Below are 15,908 nucleotides of genomic sequence, written 5' to 3' on the forward strand. Positions count from 1 at the left end.
GGGGGGGACACATGTTACCAATATTTCAAGTTTTGAAATTAAGTAGCTTGACTCGCAAGAGGAGACGAACTAAGGCGGGGTAATTTCATCTATTTGGTCGTAAAGTTCCGAGTAACAACCTCTAACGCCAAGACCCTAAACTGGGAAGAAGCTAGGTTGTTTGTGATTCAACCCTCTCAGTCTATTCCAAGACCCCTTTCTTTGTGGGTTCCCCCTCCTGTAAATGTGGTGAAGATCAATTTTGATGGTGCCTGGAAGAAGTCAAATCATAACAGTGGCTCGAGAGTTATTATTCGCAGCCATATGGGTGTGTCTATTGTAGAGGCTAGCCTCTTTCGGTCTCACAATTCGGTTTCAAAATGGTTGTGGTTCTGAAATTGGAGCATATTATTGTCGAAGGGGATTGTCAGGAGCTGATCAAGGCTCTAAATGAGTCTTCAGCTTCTCCTTGTTGGAGAATCTCCCCTATCCTAAACAAGGTCGCTCATTTGGTGCCACTATTCAAAAGGATTCATTGGAACTGAGTTCCACGAGAAGCTAACTGCCTTGTAGATGCAGCGGCTAAGCTTGCCATCCTGAGTTTGTGCTCTCAAGAATGGGCCAGCAGGCCCCTAAACTCTCTAATCAAAGTCTTAAGGAGTGATGGATTGCATGGTCCTCCTTAGCCTGGCTTTGGAGCTATGCGAGCTAGCTATTAGTGCTTCAAGTTTTCTGGCGGTTTTCTTTCATTGTTGTTTGTTTGTTCTCTTTGTTTTGTTTCAGTGGTTTTGTATTGCCTTCTGGCTTTGTTTAATGCATTGATCTATCTTGACAAAAAAAAAACAAAAACAAAAACAAAAACAAAAAAACCTCTAACGCCCAACACCATTGCGGCAGGAGGGGACTTGCCCATGATCAGCCTACTTTGCCAAGGTCACTTTTTTACCACCGACCAATATACTGTTGTAGCTCTCTCTAAATAATCTTTATTTTCAAGTGTTAAGTAAATCAATTGTTAAGTATGCATTAAGTAACTCAATTGCCACAAAAGTTAATAAGCTTTATTTTCGCATCGGTTTTTCCTGCACAGTATATTAAGTTATTAACACAGGAAATGTTCTTTAGGAATGTGAAAGATCGTTAAAGCACGCGTACAGCAACAAAGTAAATAGTCATGTTCAGCGAGCAGATGCAGAAGATCATAACATAAGTGTATAAGGCTTGAACACTTTTACCAATAACATTTCAAGCTTACCTTCCAGGACATTTGGAAACTTCTGAGCATTTAGATGCAGATTTCACAATTAATGATCTTAAAATCACTACGTTAGCTTCTTTCGAAGTCCAAACAACACGTTTGTGTTTACAGACCTTTATATCCATCACAAGTACGTTCAGAACTATACTGCATAAGCAACAACAATCACATGCAATTATTCCAAAATGCAAACTTATTCTGATCTCCACACCTGAAGAAAAAAAAAAGTACAGAGAAGCATTTACAGTCTGGCAAGTATGCATAGTACCACACAACCTTGAATGGATAATCTAATTTCCAATACCAGGCTAACAAGCCTCTCGGCAGAATGCTTTGCTGATATATATAGTAGAATATAATTCAGTAATTCACAGTTTATGGAAGTACTCAATGATGCTGCAACAACTATGATCAGTTGTTTAGTGTTCTTGCCGGGCTTTAGTTGACGACACATGTTCTGTATTCTACTCCATAAAAAGGGAACGAGGTACAAACTACAAAGAAACCAATAACTAAGAAACATGGCTGACAAACACATATATATAAGTTTATTTAGCCAAAATTTTCAAACTTTAGTCGTTTCTCATTCTAGCTAAAAGAGAAGAATACCTCTTATTTGATAGCAGCTAAATTTAAAGTGATGAAAAATACTATCCGGCATATTTCCAATTTGGTACTCCTATAATTCTGTGATCTTAACGTGCAGTGCTCTGGAACAGTTTACCTCCAAAACAGGCGAGTCTGCACTGTGATCGTTTCTGCTTATATGAAACATTGATACAACTAGGAGCATGAGACCTCCCTCCAATCTAAGCTCTCATAAAAAAAAGAGCAGGGGGAGACCTCCAACTAGCAGATTCCATTCATGCAGATCAGTAACAAAATTGCAGCAATTAATACTAAACGGGGAGTATACATACCATAAGCAGTAAAGGTAAGAACAACAATATATATATATATATATATATATACTGTATGCATATATACCTTGAATTGCATGAATTTGCGTCAATAGATCACAAATTTTAAGTCAGACAAATCTCATGTTTGAACCATGAAAACATCAGCCTCTGCTGCAGAACAAGACAAACAAAAAAGGAAAAGAGCGGATCCAAAGTGGACGACTTTATATAGATAAAAACCAGATTTCAGTATGGTTCGCGAAACAAGTCAAACAACACGTAGCATGAATGAATAAGAAGGCACCATAAAATGCACTAGATAGCTTCCAAATGGCCAGAGACTGATCTGATTAGCAAAAACAATTTAACTGATAGAAACCAAAACCAATATATATAGTTTAAGAAATTAACAAACTAACTCAATCCTCCATATCATCATAGTTTGTCGATCCATAAGCGGTGGCAACTCTAGTTTGCATCCCTACCGCACAACTGAGGATGAAGCTGGTTTCCTCATCAAGCGGACAGAACCCACGTGACAGCGAATGGGCAGAGAAGCTGAGGAAATCAGGAGAAATATCCAGTATGAACTTGCACCAAATAAGGCTACATTTCAACCCGCGAGAAGAATCCCACAGCAAAGCCAAGTGCTGCTCGTTGTCATTTCTGATCTGGAACAACTGCGGCGAGAAACTTTTCAAATAAGGATATGGCTGGCAAGGTACAGGAATCACGGTTCCATCGTTTGGGAGACCCTGAACTGGTTCAGCCAGCCATTCACGCTGTTGAAGATCAAAAACATATATTCCAGGAACCTCCTCCTCCTCCTCATCCTCCTCATCCTCCTCCTCCTCCTCCTCCTCCTCCTCCTGAACCCTCCTCGTCATCCTCCTGGGTTCTTCTAATTCTTCTTCGGATGTAGGTTTAGGTTTGCGTTTGGGACTCCTGGTGCCCAAAGAAAACAAGTAGCGGTCCTCGTAAAGCACCACCCCGGGAGACCAATCACCCAAGAAGTTGTCATCGAGGACATCGTCGTCCCACTTGCCTGATTCCAAATCGAAAGAAAGCATCACATTGGCATCACCATTAACTCCAGCTCCTTGTCTATAGAGGTAAAGTTTATTCTTAGTAATACCAAGAAGACGTGCTTTATATAAAAATCCGTTAGGCAAAGGGTAGGGGCCTTGTGGTATCGGAAACTTCTCCCATTTACCGACACCGGAACGGTTCCGGAGTCGGTAAAGCGTTTGTCCGATCGAGTAAACAGAACCGTCGTGGCCAACCGTTACTCCTCCCTCAGATTGACTGACTGTAGATTTCCCACCACCTGTCCTCCATTCCCCTACTACTCCCAAATCCGAATCCAAATCCAAATAACGATATCCAAGAGATTCATCATCATCAGAATTATGGGTATGTGGCAAGCCTCCACCAATCAGATACACACGCAAGTTTATAACAGCAAGGTTGTTCGTATGACAACCTGCATTGGGGAGAAGGAGTCTTCTCACTCTATCTCTTTCAGATTGACATTCAGGCATCTCGTTAGCAGAAGGTTCCGTCTGCGATGATTTCTCCTCAATCACGTACCAATAGATCTTGTCAATGCTCGATACTCGTACGTAAATCCGCCTGTCCTTGCCGCTCTCTCCCTCCACTGCGACTGCGCCTGCACCTGTTACACACATCTCGACCCCTTCTTTGCCGTCGACTTAGGGTTTTTAGGTTTATTAGATGGAGGCTTCTTTCTTCTGAAAGATGGAGGCTTTTGTTGATTATATAGGGGTTTATTTCTTTTTTTTTTTTTTTTTTTTTTTTAACAGATGAAAAAAAGGACTATGTTTCAGATTTTGAACCTATGTTTCAGAACCGGGAAATAAAGGACTATGTTACCAAAAAGTCTTTTTTGTCTGCGAGTTGCTCAGGAAATTCACCTGATAACCTTCCTCACTATAGTCCCGACCATGTAAGACTTGTTTTTAGCTATCCAATCTCCTGAGAATAAACTCAGGTTTATAGCAAACATATATAAATTGTGCAGAGAAAAAAGTCACGGCACCATGAAGTTGATGCATGAGTCTCACTTTGCGAAGCATCTCGTTCGTCAGTATTCTAATTGGCCCTCAAAGTTGAGTAAAGACGCTATAGCTCTTAAAGAAGCGTACGATTTTGGTCTTACGGATTAATCTCTACAAAAAGCAAGACTCAGCTAGCAAGACAAAGGTCTTATGCGAGGCATCGATTGTAATATTTGCTAACAATTGTATTCAGCACCACTGTGAGAGAGCAAAAAACTATAACAAGGCGTATGGCACACATCTGGTAAGCTATTTTAACAAGTGCTTGCAATATTATTTAAAGTAGTGTTTATTTTTTTCTTTTTTATTAAATCAATACTAATTTATCTCTTGTCTGGAACAGCGGGATCTTATATCGAGTCAAATCCTTACTCAGTTATGTTTGAAATTTCCAAATTTGGTTGAGAACATCTACGAAGCCTTTTACATGGCATTGGCGTTTGGTGGCTACTCACATCCCACATTTTTTGTTGCTCAAATATTGACTGGAACAATTTAAGGTAATTGGATTCCCCATATTTCTTGTAGCTAGTACATTACAATGTTGGTTATTTAAATTTGATAAGATTACGGATAAGATTATTACGTGATGTATATTGACCTATATTTTTCTTTCTTTACAGATTCACAAGGTTATATTAGGACACTATTTGTTGAGATGGAGAATTTCTTGAGAGTGAAGACCGATCACTTCATTGTTCTTGTAAACTACTCGATCCGGTGGTTGCCCAGATTTACTTTAATTTTAATGCCATTTGATTTTTATCTATGCTATTTAATTGATTTGTAGAACTATGACGTTTATTTTCTTTACCGTTTACTGCTCTGGCAATTAAGCTATTGATTGTCAAATAGCAGACCTTTGCTCAATAACTGGCCGGTTGTAATCGTTTTATTATTAATGGAGTTGTTTTCAGATCATTGTTTTTTTTCCTATACCGTTAGAGAATGGTTCTTTACCTTCCATCCTATAATTTCTTCCAAGTTCTTATGCCCATTTATTTGGAGAATTTACATGGTGGTCATTTTGGCCATGATCTGTAATTTCCAGCCAAGGCAAGAAGATGATGATTTATTTCGCAAAAGCACTAAGATTATCAGCTTTATGATCATTGCCGCAACAATTCTCTCATTGCTCTCTTCCCAAACTCAAGTTGGTAGTGTTTCCATAGTATATATCTAAACAACGAGACAAGGAAGACGGAACCTCCAGCGTCTACTATCAAACCCTAGCCATCATGGCTGGGCATCATGCCCGGCCCTGCCTAGCTAGGTTCCTGGAATATCTGCAACATCGGTGATCTTTATCGAAAAGAAAAGGAAGATACACTTTAGATCGAAACTGTCGTTAAAAGACGTGCCGATCGACTACTTCAACTACATATCAAACCTTGATTAGTGTGATGTAAGCGATTTCCGCGATTTGGTATTAAAGTGTTCAATACCCTGGTTCGCAAGGAATGAACCCTACTTACTATGCTTATGTTAGTTCAATGAGACTGGTACAAGCTGAGCATTGATGGCAGCTGCAAGCAGATAGCAATTGGTTTCCAGAAACCCTTTCATTCCAATGTAGAGGCAAGTCTTTCGGTTGGAACCTAGTGGACAAAAACAGGTCAGAATCAAATTCATTTGGTAATAGTTTCCTTTTATGTTGGTACTAACACACATGTCACTAAGATGTCTACAGGCCTAGTGGGCTCGCTAGTCCATAATGCATATACAGTCGTCTCAGGTGGGCCTCATGAACAGACTGAAAACGGTCACCATTAATGCTTCAATTTTATAAACTGATTCGAATGTTTTATAGTGTTTCGGAGCATTGAAACTTCCCAACATAAACATGAAGAACTACGTAACTTTCTATTTGGTCCGTGACTCCGTGGAGTAGCAACCGAAAGCCTGGTTCATGATCTTTCATGACATATTTGTGATTGAGTAGGTTCAGACGTTTTGTCAAGTCACAACTACATGTTAATAGACTTCACTGTTAGATTGGATCGGACATGAGCGCATTGGGCTCGCTCTCACTCACCAGCTTTCACTTTTACTAAAACGACACAGTACACATTATGCTTGCGAGTTGCGCCACAACAGGTGTGTCCAAATTTACACTGAGATTGAGAGCCATGTATAAGAAGAGGAGGAGGGCCGAGGGCATGTGTTCATGATCAGATGGAATGTGAATCCCCTATAAGGTAAAACATGTTTAGTTTTGTTAATTTGTTTTTCTTCTTTGTCTGAATTAAAGCAATAAGATCCATAAACTGTTCGATGAAAAGTTAAGAGAGATGTTTCTTATACTCTCTAAGCTACATAACTAATCTCCAAACCGTCAAGTTACGGAAAAGAATTCACTTGCATACATGGCACATCCTTGGTGAATCTAACAAAGAGAGTTAGGAGAATCGAAATCTCGGTGGAGTAAATTCATGATGTAATTCTGACTGACTGAAGTTGTTTAATTACCTTTTGAAGATGAAATCTGCATCTATACTTAAGGTGAGGAACATCTGGCTAAAACTTTTTCTTATGTAAACCAGTCGCAAGGTTGTTCATGAAATGTTTAAAATATGTAGTCTCTCTAATCCCAGAGAACTAATCTCTTGTCAGAGAAAAGCCCCAGTCATTGAACTTGATCATGTATACATGTCATTTGAAAAGATATATCATAATCAGATTAGGTGTATCCTTTGCTCGGAGGAGTCTCTGACAGTGATCCCAGGCTTCCAAGCAATGAAGTAACATCTTTATCACTGATACAGACCCACGTACACAGCTTGCAATCAGGTGGAGACAAAGGAAACGCCAAATTATTTTGAAGAGAAACATCAAAAATACTGCAGTTATAACAATTTGAAAGTACCATGTGTCAAAACCAGGTAAGCTTCTCCCTCCAGTTTCTTTGACCTCACTCAAATTTTGACTTTGGCTCCTTCTCCTTTCTCTGCATAATGCCAGAAATTATTATCTACTGCACACGGTGGCCATTGGCTTTCTTTCAACTTGATAACGGCTGTACAGTATTACAGTAACTAGTGTGCACTTTGAAACTCTTGAACCGAGAGATGTTACGTTAGTCATTGTTTGCAGCATACTCCACATAATAAACTAATAAAGACTTTAGGTCATGAAGTTTTAAGACTCCGGAACACAATAAAAACACGACCGGCATCTTGCACGCTACAGAACACCCGTGTGCACAATAGTTACTGTAGAGCTATTTTCAAGAACGGACAAGACATGCAATGTATTGTCAGGGTGGTCTGAATACTCAATGCAGAAAAAAAGGTATGTTTCTGAAAAAAAAGGTGCTTACACTTTACAGTAATGTAGCGGCTGCAGAAAAAAAGGTATGTTTCTGTTTTTCTATTTATGAATGAAATAATGGCGGGTGAGATTTCTGTATATTTTCTGCTAAGATATTAACACCAACATAAACACCATGAGCTGCAAACCTAGAGGTACTGTTTGGATGCGTCAATCTCATCACCTCTGACAATATCAATGCATCCAACGGTGTATACGGATCGCGGTGGACCACCAATCCACCACTGGGGGAGGTTAAAGCACACAGTTGAGCTTCATGAGTTCTTCAATCGCATTTTGAAGGTCCTACATTTACTCAAGTGCAATGGATAAGAGGTAACCATCACAATTTAAGACTAATAAAGGGTGATCTTAGAACTAAAATCTTGTTTGTCTCATCTTCCAATGGGGTATCTCTGACACTAAAATCTGACCTAAATTTTGTTACCATCATTTAAATTTCTGGAGGAGGATGACAGATGCATAATGCTTTATGATTTTGAATCTTCTAAGTAAGATATAGCTAGGGTGTCAATTCTAAGCTCATGGCTGGTGTCTGGCCAAGCTGGGCCAAATTGCTAAATGGGTAAATGGAGAGGGACAAACTCACAGGCAACACACAACAATTTGATACCCACCCACAAAGCCACAATAACAACAAGTCTCTCACTTTCTCTCTCTTCTAGGGTGACCCCCATCACTCAACTTAAGAAAAGATGGAACATCAAAAACACACTATCATGGTTAAACTCTTCTCTAAAATTATTGGGGGAAGAAACAAAAGCCTTGGAAAGCTACCCTTCCTCTCTCCCCATGTAGCCAAAACTGTCCCTTTGCACAAACTTAGAGAATGAATAAGGAGGTGGGGAAGAAATAGTGACAAACACACAACTTCAAAACTAAAACCCATCACTCCCTAGAGCTCCATGACTCTCTAGCTCACCCCAAAGACTCAACCTTTCTTCACCTTCTGACCCTCAACCCTTTGCTGCTCTCTGCTTTGTGTTTAAGATGCCAAGGCCAGGTCCAAGGCCCTATGAGTGCGTCAGGCGAGCTTGGCACAGCGATAGGCACCAACCCATGAGAGGCTCCATCATTCAGCAGATGTTCAGGTTTCTTCTTCTTATGGGTTCTCTTTGGTTTATTGGTTTTCTGTGTAAAAGTCTCTGCTTTTGTACATTTTACCATGTTTTGATTCTGGGTTTTCTATGCTTTGTTGGTTTTCTTTGCAAAGTTCTCTGCTTTTGTACATTTTGTTGATTGCCCACCATGTTTTGATTTTGGTTTGTTGGGTTTCTGTGGAAAGGTCTCTGCTTTTGTACATTTTGTTGATTGCCCACCTTGTTTTGATTCAGGGCTGTCAATGAGGTTCACAGCGCCAAAACCAAGAACAACAAGGAGTGGCAGGAGAAGCTGCCCATGGTGGTTTTTAAAGCAGAGGAAATCATGTACTCCAAAGCCAATTCAGAGGTGCTTCTCTTCAATTGAACTTGTTTTCAGTTAAAAATATTACTCAATTTGTGCTCTTTACTCATTTTGGTTAGTGTTTTATTGCTTAGGCTGAGTACATCAATTCCGATACACTGTGGGATAGAGCAAATGATGCCATTAACACTATTATTCGAAGAGAGGAGGGCAACGAAACCGGGGACCTTTTGCCGCCGTGTGTTGAAGGTACCATTATGTATTGCATTTTGTGGGTTGTAGTTACTTTTAGTGTAGAAGCTTTAGTTTAGTTTTGCAAGCAGAAATTATGTGCAAAAATGGATACACTAGAAGTGTGATTTCGTATGTGTATTGTGGTGACTCTTTGTGCCAGCTGCGCTTAATTTGGGCTGTGTTGCTGTAAGAGCTTCAAGAAGCCAACGACACAGTAATCCAAGGAGTTACCTCATGCCGAGACCACAAGAACCACCTTCTCCACCCACTAGGGTTTTGGATAGACCATCTGATGAAAGACGTCCTCCGTTTTCTCCTCCACATCACCCGGGAAATCAATCGAACTTTGCAAGACCCTCAACTGTGAATTCTGCACATTTGGTCCCAGAATCCCTTAGTCATGCCAACCAGAGTAGTAACCTGAGTAGCCCTCGGCATTACCCATTTTCAGTTGAGAATGTTCCTGGTGGCCATAACCAGATAACCACAATATCAACCAACAACCAATTGAACTTAGGTTCAGTATATCCATTGTATCATGGATTTAGCTATCCAACTGAAGCACCACAGTTACAGGTCCCAGAGAATGTACATTCTAGAACTATATATGTTGGTACACCAGTTACATCAATTCAGGAGCCTACCAAGAAGCACATTTTCACCTCTCAGAGGGCTGAAAATGTGTCGCACAGAATTCCCCAAGTAGATGTCATGGACATCCAGGAGAAGCCACGAGATGAAGGATATGATTTATCTTTGAGATTGGGTCCTGTCTCACATTTATGTACTGATAGAAGCTTGGCCAGTCAAATGGAAGATATTGGTTCGAGTAATTCTCAAGAGGGTGGAAAGCTCCACAATTATTCACCATCTATAAGTAAGGAGTTCTGTTTCTTTCCTACTAAGACTGCTTATGATCCCTCCGAATCTACTTCAAACATGTGGAATTCAGAGGGTGAAGATCGGAGTTTGGAGGCAACTTTAAGGAAGCGCAAAGCAACTTTTAGAAACAATGAAGAGGATGGGCAATTTTTCAGCCAGCCACCTGGCCAGCCCAACCGGTTTCCTGGTCGATTTACAGGGCCAGGTTTGTAGGCATTCTTTTCTTTTTGTAGTATATATGCTCTAAAGTTCAATCCTTTTATGAGAATTCTCTTCTTATGTAGCTCTGATTGTGAAATTTCACAAGTTCATGTTACTTGCTCCTTTTATGAGTTCATGCTATATGATCAATGCATAGGTAACATAGAATAAGGTTGAAACATGAAACTTTCTGCATATCTGACTGAAACTACTAAGATCAGCTAATATTGAATTACTTAGATTTTCAATAAGTTGAATGAAAATGATAGAAACAAGTTTTGTTATAAAAATCTATTGGAGTATCCGGTACTGTTTAATATGATAGCATAGGAACTTCACTTTTTGAGGACTTCACTGCAAAACATCGGTTTTTTCCCCACAATTTCCTCTCTCCAGGACCAAACGAACAATTATTATAAGTTGTAAGGAATTTTTTTTTCTTCGGTTCGTTTAGTTATCGACCGACAGTTCCTATAGCTTAAAATGTTAAATAATGAGATTGAATCCTTTCGATTTTGGAATGGTCATCAATGTTTATTCTGTTATAGGCTCTAAGTGAAAAACCTTTGCTATTTATCTTGTTTTATGGTGGATTATAGCTTTGCCGTGTCATTATCTGATCTTCAGACTAAGAAAGTACAGCATCTAAAGATCATTATCGTACTTTATATTCTTCTAAAAATAATCAAACACTGAAGGTCTGTAAAGAAATCCTTTGTTGTCAGAAATAGTATAGGTTTATGGTGTACACTGCACACCATGTTGTGGGGAAGCCAGGCTGACTTGGATCTGGGAGGTCTATTATCTCCTTGTGCTGTTTGGTGTAGGTAGGATAACTATTCTCCATAGGAGAAGGTACCTGAGTTTGCGTTTTCTGTTTGTTGAATTCACATGCGACTATGAATAAGATCAGTGAAAAATTTGATTTGTCTGAGAAAAGACACTGAGGTCGTATATAAAAGTTTGATACCGAGTGACCAAGAAAAGATCATGCGTGGGGCATTGTTGTGCCTTAAAAAAATTGGTACACTTTGATATATATGACAATTTATTGTCGCACATGACAAGAAAGACTAAGACTTAACATGGATGAAAGTATGAAAAGACTAGTCTGGAGTGACCCCAAATAAAGGGACAACAATGATGGGTTAGAGATGAAGAAGCATAGAGCCTTATGGTGTTTTGGTGTGATGGGAAGCAGCAATAGAAGTAGTCGAGTATAGGTATTGGGGGATCCAAAATATTACGACCTTCTGGCCTTGCTCGCAGTTGCCACCGACAGTAGAAATGGATTAGTGAGAACCAGTAGAAATAAGAGCAGAAGTGTCTGTGCTACTGTTCTTCCTCAGTCCCTCTAAAGAACAGAAGTGCTTGCTGTGTCTTGGCCTTGCAAATGAAGGTTATTTATATGAGAGACTCAAACTGGAGAATTTAGAATTATGCAGAGTGAATATGTTGGTTTTAACGAGGGTAGTGATTAGTGAATGCTAGGAATTGAACTCGTTAGGCAGGCAGTAACCCATGTGTAGTTTAGTTTAGCTTTTGAGTCTGAGCAAGTGTGTTCTTCAGTTATGTTTACATTGCAGAGTCACTGCAATACAGAGCATACTGTGCTAACTACACTTTGATGGCAACATCCCATTTTTGTTTAGAGAAAAGGAAAAACTTGCAAACCGAAACCCCTACTACAACCGAAACTAAAACAGACAGCTGAGAGATGCAGTTCCTATATCCAAGTTACTGGAGGATCGAACATCAATATATTACAAAGCAGACTTTATGACAGAATTGCTGACATTGATTTTTATCGAATGAAAGTGAAGAAGGAAATGACTAGTAGTAAGGACGCAACAGCAGCATGGGAGCTGAAGTCGAGGATTCTACAGTGATGGTCATCTTCATACCTTGTTTACAGTTTTCGCCAACGGTACAGACGAAGTAGCGAGAGCCAGCAGAATCAAGAGTCACGATTTCTTGAATTTCATCACTTATCCCGCCGATCAGGTCACTGCAGTTATCATATTGTCCCTTGGTTGCTTCATACACAGTATGATTTCCAGTCACTTTGAATGCTGCAATACAGGAGACAGAACCATTAGGATACTGTTAAAGCATGCTGTTAAAAGTTTAAAACTAATTAGTGTCGAAGAACTTACTAACTACATTGGCTAACTGGAACGTCTTAGAAGCAGCCCAATCGGAATAGAAGGTGGTGTTGGGGGGAAGAGTCCATCCCAAGCTGTTACCAACTAAATATTCTGCTGCTGTTTCACCCTTCATCAAACCCAGCAAAACAACTACAAAGCTTAAGCAAGCTATCATATTCGTATCCCTGCAGCTTCCCATTTCCTTATACCTTGTATCTAATTAGTTTATCTACAGAAGATATATCAATTGCTGGAAGTTGGAAGTGAAATGAGATAAGTCAGCTGGTGTATTTATAGGCCTCGGTGGTACGTAATACAGGGCTTGGCCACGTAATTTTGAACAGTTATGAAAACATGTTGCGTGCCCTATCATGAACGTTGAATAAGCTCGCAGCTGTGATTTTTGAACCAGTTCATTGTAGTTGGGATACATATTGCAAAGTTACAGCAGCATAGAGCATACTGTGCTAGCAATATATATACTTTGATGGCATCAATACCATTTTTATTCAAAAGAATTGTGCAATATAATGTTACATTATGATCCTTGATGATCGAGGATCAGTTTATTGTAATTACATATATAGCAGACTTGATGACAAAGAATCAGTTGCATGAATCCATCACATGGAAGTGAAGAAAGAAATGGCTAGTGCGGAGCTGATGAGCCCGAGTAGTAAAGATGCAACAGTAGCATGGGCGCCTGAAGGCGGAGCAGATGTTGGAGAGGAGGATCCTACAGTGATGGTTACCTTCTGGCCTTACAGTGGTCGCCAACGGTGCAGAAATAGTAGTTAGAGCCAGCAGTAAGTTCCACGCTCACCGGACTACCAAGATTGGATTGCAGGTCACTGCAGTTGTCATATTGTTCCTTAGTTGGTAGCGCCACGTTATGATTTCCAGTCCAGTTGAAGACTGCAATACAGAAGACAGAACAATTAGTAAAAACTGGACATAAAACCAAGCTGATAAAACTAAATAGTGTAAGACGACTTACAAACTCTATCGCCTAACTGAAATGTCTTGGAGGCAGCCCAATCTGAATACAAGGAGGTGTTTGGTGGAAGAGTCCAGCCTAAGCTGTCACCAACTACATATTCTACTGCTGTTGCACCCTTCATCAAACCCACCATAACAACCATTAAGCTTAAGCAAGCTAGCATATTCGTATTCGTATTCTTATTCCTAAAGCTTGCCATTTCCTTATACCTTGTATCTCAGTTTCTCTATAGATGATCAATTGCTGGAAGTTAGAACTCAAATATAGTTATATGAATAGAATTAGATAAGCCAGATGGTATTTATAGGCCTTGATGGTAATACAGGACTTGGCAACTTAAGCATGAAAACGTGATTGATTTTGCAAATCATGAACTTTGAATAAGTTACCAGCTGTGATTTTGAACCAGTTAGTCGACCTGCATCTTAATTCAGGTCTCAGACTCAGACCTGATATTTTCTTTCTAAATCTTTGTCCTTTCAATGAGCCTATGAGGAATCTCGGGTTCATGATTTTGAAGATCCTCAGCTACCAATGAGAGAAAAGGCACCCGTGGCCTGCCCTGAACCGGGAATATCATATCTTGTTCACTGTCATTTTACCTTATCCCGCAACAAATATGCCGTGTGAGGAAAACATAGTCAAAATAAAGAAAATGGAGACGATCGAGTCAAAGAAACGAAGCATACTTGGTCTTTGAATTTGCAAGCATCCGTATAACCTGCCTATGATACTCAATACACATCTTGTATCCTAGTCTAGCTGATTGCCATGGTTTTGAGTTCAAGTGAAGCACGCAAAGCAGAACGTTCCAACCTTAATATTATTGATCAATTCATAAGAAAGACGAACACTACCAAAAGTAAATATTAAACATCAAACTGGATGGCGTTTGTCGCTACTTCTTATTGTAACAAACTATTTATTTTCTGAAACGAAACAATTCATACTAGTTATTTGATTGATATTGGATCTCCAAAGTTTTCAACCTTAATCAACATTTCAATCACGTAATTGGTTTTGTGCCTGGATCAATCTGTCATATGTATTTCAATATTCGTGTACGTGCTCCATATCATTATTCATTAGGTGGCTTCTAGCTAGCTAACCAGTTCATAAACTCGTTTATTAGCGAATATCAAGTTGGACCAAATATTGAAAGGGAATCATTTATAAACATTGAATCGAAGAACCAACCAATTTAGCCAATGGAATACAACAATCACATAATGAAGGTATAATTAAATATAGTTCAAGAAAAATATGACTACGGTAGAGATGACTGCAGACAAGGCAGTGCCAATGGTGAGAGAAGAAGCACTGTTCCATCTCCACCAGTCATCATCGTCATCACTGTTATCAGATTGACCTGTTCCTCCCATTGTAATGGCCACCTTCTGCCCTAAAACGCTGCAGTGGTTGTCCTCAGTGCAGATGAAGTACCGAGTACCGTTTAGCGAGCTCAACGTAATTCTTGCCGGGCTGGAATCATAGAGAGCAATCGGATTCGACTTTGTGCAGCTCGAAAAATCAGCCGCTGTCACTTCAGCCACCGTGTGCGGTCCAGTCCACTTAAACACTGCAACAAATTAATGTTAAGCATATGAGTTACCAACTTTCATATCAAGTAATCAAAATGACCACTTCAAAAGAAATGATCGAGATTTAGTAACTTACCAACTACGTCACCGAGCTGAAATTGCTTCGAGGCGGCCCAGGTGGAGTAGGCAACTGAACCGGCCGGAGGAATATTCCAACCTAAATCTTCTCCGACGGTGTAGCTATCAGCAGTGACACCCTTTAGTAAGGCCACTGCTACAACGAGAAGCGAGCAGCCAATCAACCCTAGTTGAGAACTAACCATGTTTGATACGAATCAAATATTTCTGTGTTTTCTTGCTGTGGAAATGTTGCTGCGTTTGAGTTGGTTTATGACGAATACTTATACATGGAGACCATGATGACAGACTTAGATTTAAACGTACTGTACGTATCAAGCAAATTCCTTATTTTCAAAATAGGCAACTACTGATGCCAACATCTAGAAGAAGTTTGACGCTGACTGCTTTCTTTTATACTATCAAACAACGTCTGTTAAATTATAGACCATATTTTACATCGACTACATATTTCTTTTCTCTAAAGAATTGTGGTCGTTCTGGAAGCAAAGAACCCAGTGATGCTTTCAGAAGCTTCGAACCTCTATGGATTCTCATCATAGATGAGATGTTGAATAGCTCAATAATACCACCCCTCATTTTATGTATCTAAGCATGAGTCATGACAATGTTGACTAGCAGACTAGGTTGTGATGAGGACGTAAAACTATAATATATGTTATGTATTTCAAACCTCAAGTTCAATAAATTCGTGTTAATTCATCGTTGTCTTTTCTTTTCTCCCTTCTTAACTCGGTGGCCTCTTTTTCTGGTCGATGTCCATATGCTTAGGTATGTTATATTAATGTGAAAGCTATATGTGCGAAGGGAAAAA

General features: G+C 39.6%; 4 protein-coding genes across 4 annotated transcripts; 1 reads left to right on the plus strand and 3 right to left on the minus strand.

The window, feature by feature from the left end:
* The first annotated feature begins 8,437 nt into the window (after positions 1-8,437).
* LOC101293823 lies at positions 8,438-10,280 on the plus strand. The gene is made up of 4 exons (XM_004288742.1): positions 8,438-8,638; positions 8,882-8,996; positions 9,086-9,200; positions 9,346-10,280. Exons 1-4 carry the CDS (start codon positions 8,538-8,540, stop codon positions 10,278-10,280), a joined length of 1,266 nt encoding a protein of 421 aa, XP_004288790.1. The 5' UTR covers positions 8,438-8,537.
* A 1,821-nt stretch (positions 10,281-12,101) lies between these two features.
* LOC101294112 (cucumber peeling cupredoxin-like) lies at positions 12,102-12,614 on the minus strand. Its single transcript, XM_004288743.1, has 2 exons — positions 12,425-12,614; positions 12,102-12,340 (listed from the first exon to the last, which is right to left on the minus strand). Exons 1-2 carry the CDS (start codon positions 12,612-12,614, stop codon positions 12,102-12,104), a joined length of 429 nt encoding a protein of 142 aa, XP_004288791.1.
* A 219-nt stretch (positions 12,615-12,833) lies between these two features.
* Positions 12,834-13,965, minus strand: LOC101312956 (umecyanin-like). The gene is made up of 2 exons (XM_004287242.1): positions 13,413-13,965; positions 12,834-13,330 (listed from the first exon to the last, which is right to left on the minus strand). The coding sequence occupies exons 1-2, from the start codon at positions 13,612-13,614 to the stop codon at positions 13,164-13,166; spliced, it is 369 nt and encodes a 122-aa protein (XP_004287290.1). The 5' UTR covers positions 13,615-13,965; the 3' UTR covers positions 12,834-13,163.
* Positions 13,966-14,569: 604 nt separating this feature from the next.
* On the minus strand, positions 14,570-15,726 carry LOC101313242 (stellacyanin-like). The gene is made up of 2 exons (XM_004287243.1): positions 15,093-15,726; positions 14,570-14,994 (listed from the first exon to the last, which is right to left on the minus strand). Exons 1-2 carry the CDS (start codon positions 15,277-15,279, stop codon positions 14,657-14,659), a joined length of 525 nt encoding a protein of 174 aa, XP_004287291.1. The 5' UTR covers positions 15,280-15,726; the 3' UTR covers positions 14,570-14,656.
* Positions 15,727-15,908: the final 182 nt, after the last annotated feature.

The sequence above is a fragment of the Fragaria vesca genome, linkage group LG1 (assembly GCF_000184155.1).
Source record: "Fragaria vesca subsp. vesca linkage group LG1, FraVesHawaii_1.0, whole genome shotgun sequence".
NCBI classification, from domain to species: domain Eukaryota; kingdom Viridiplantae; phylum Streptophyta; class Magnoliopsida; order Rosales; family Rosaceae; genus Fragaria; species Fragaria vesca.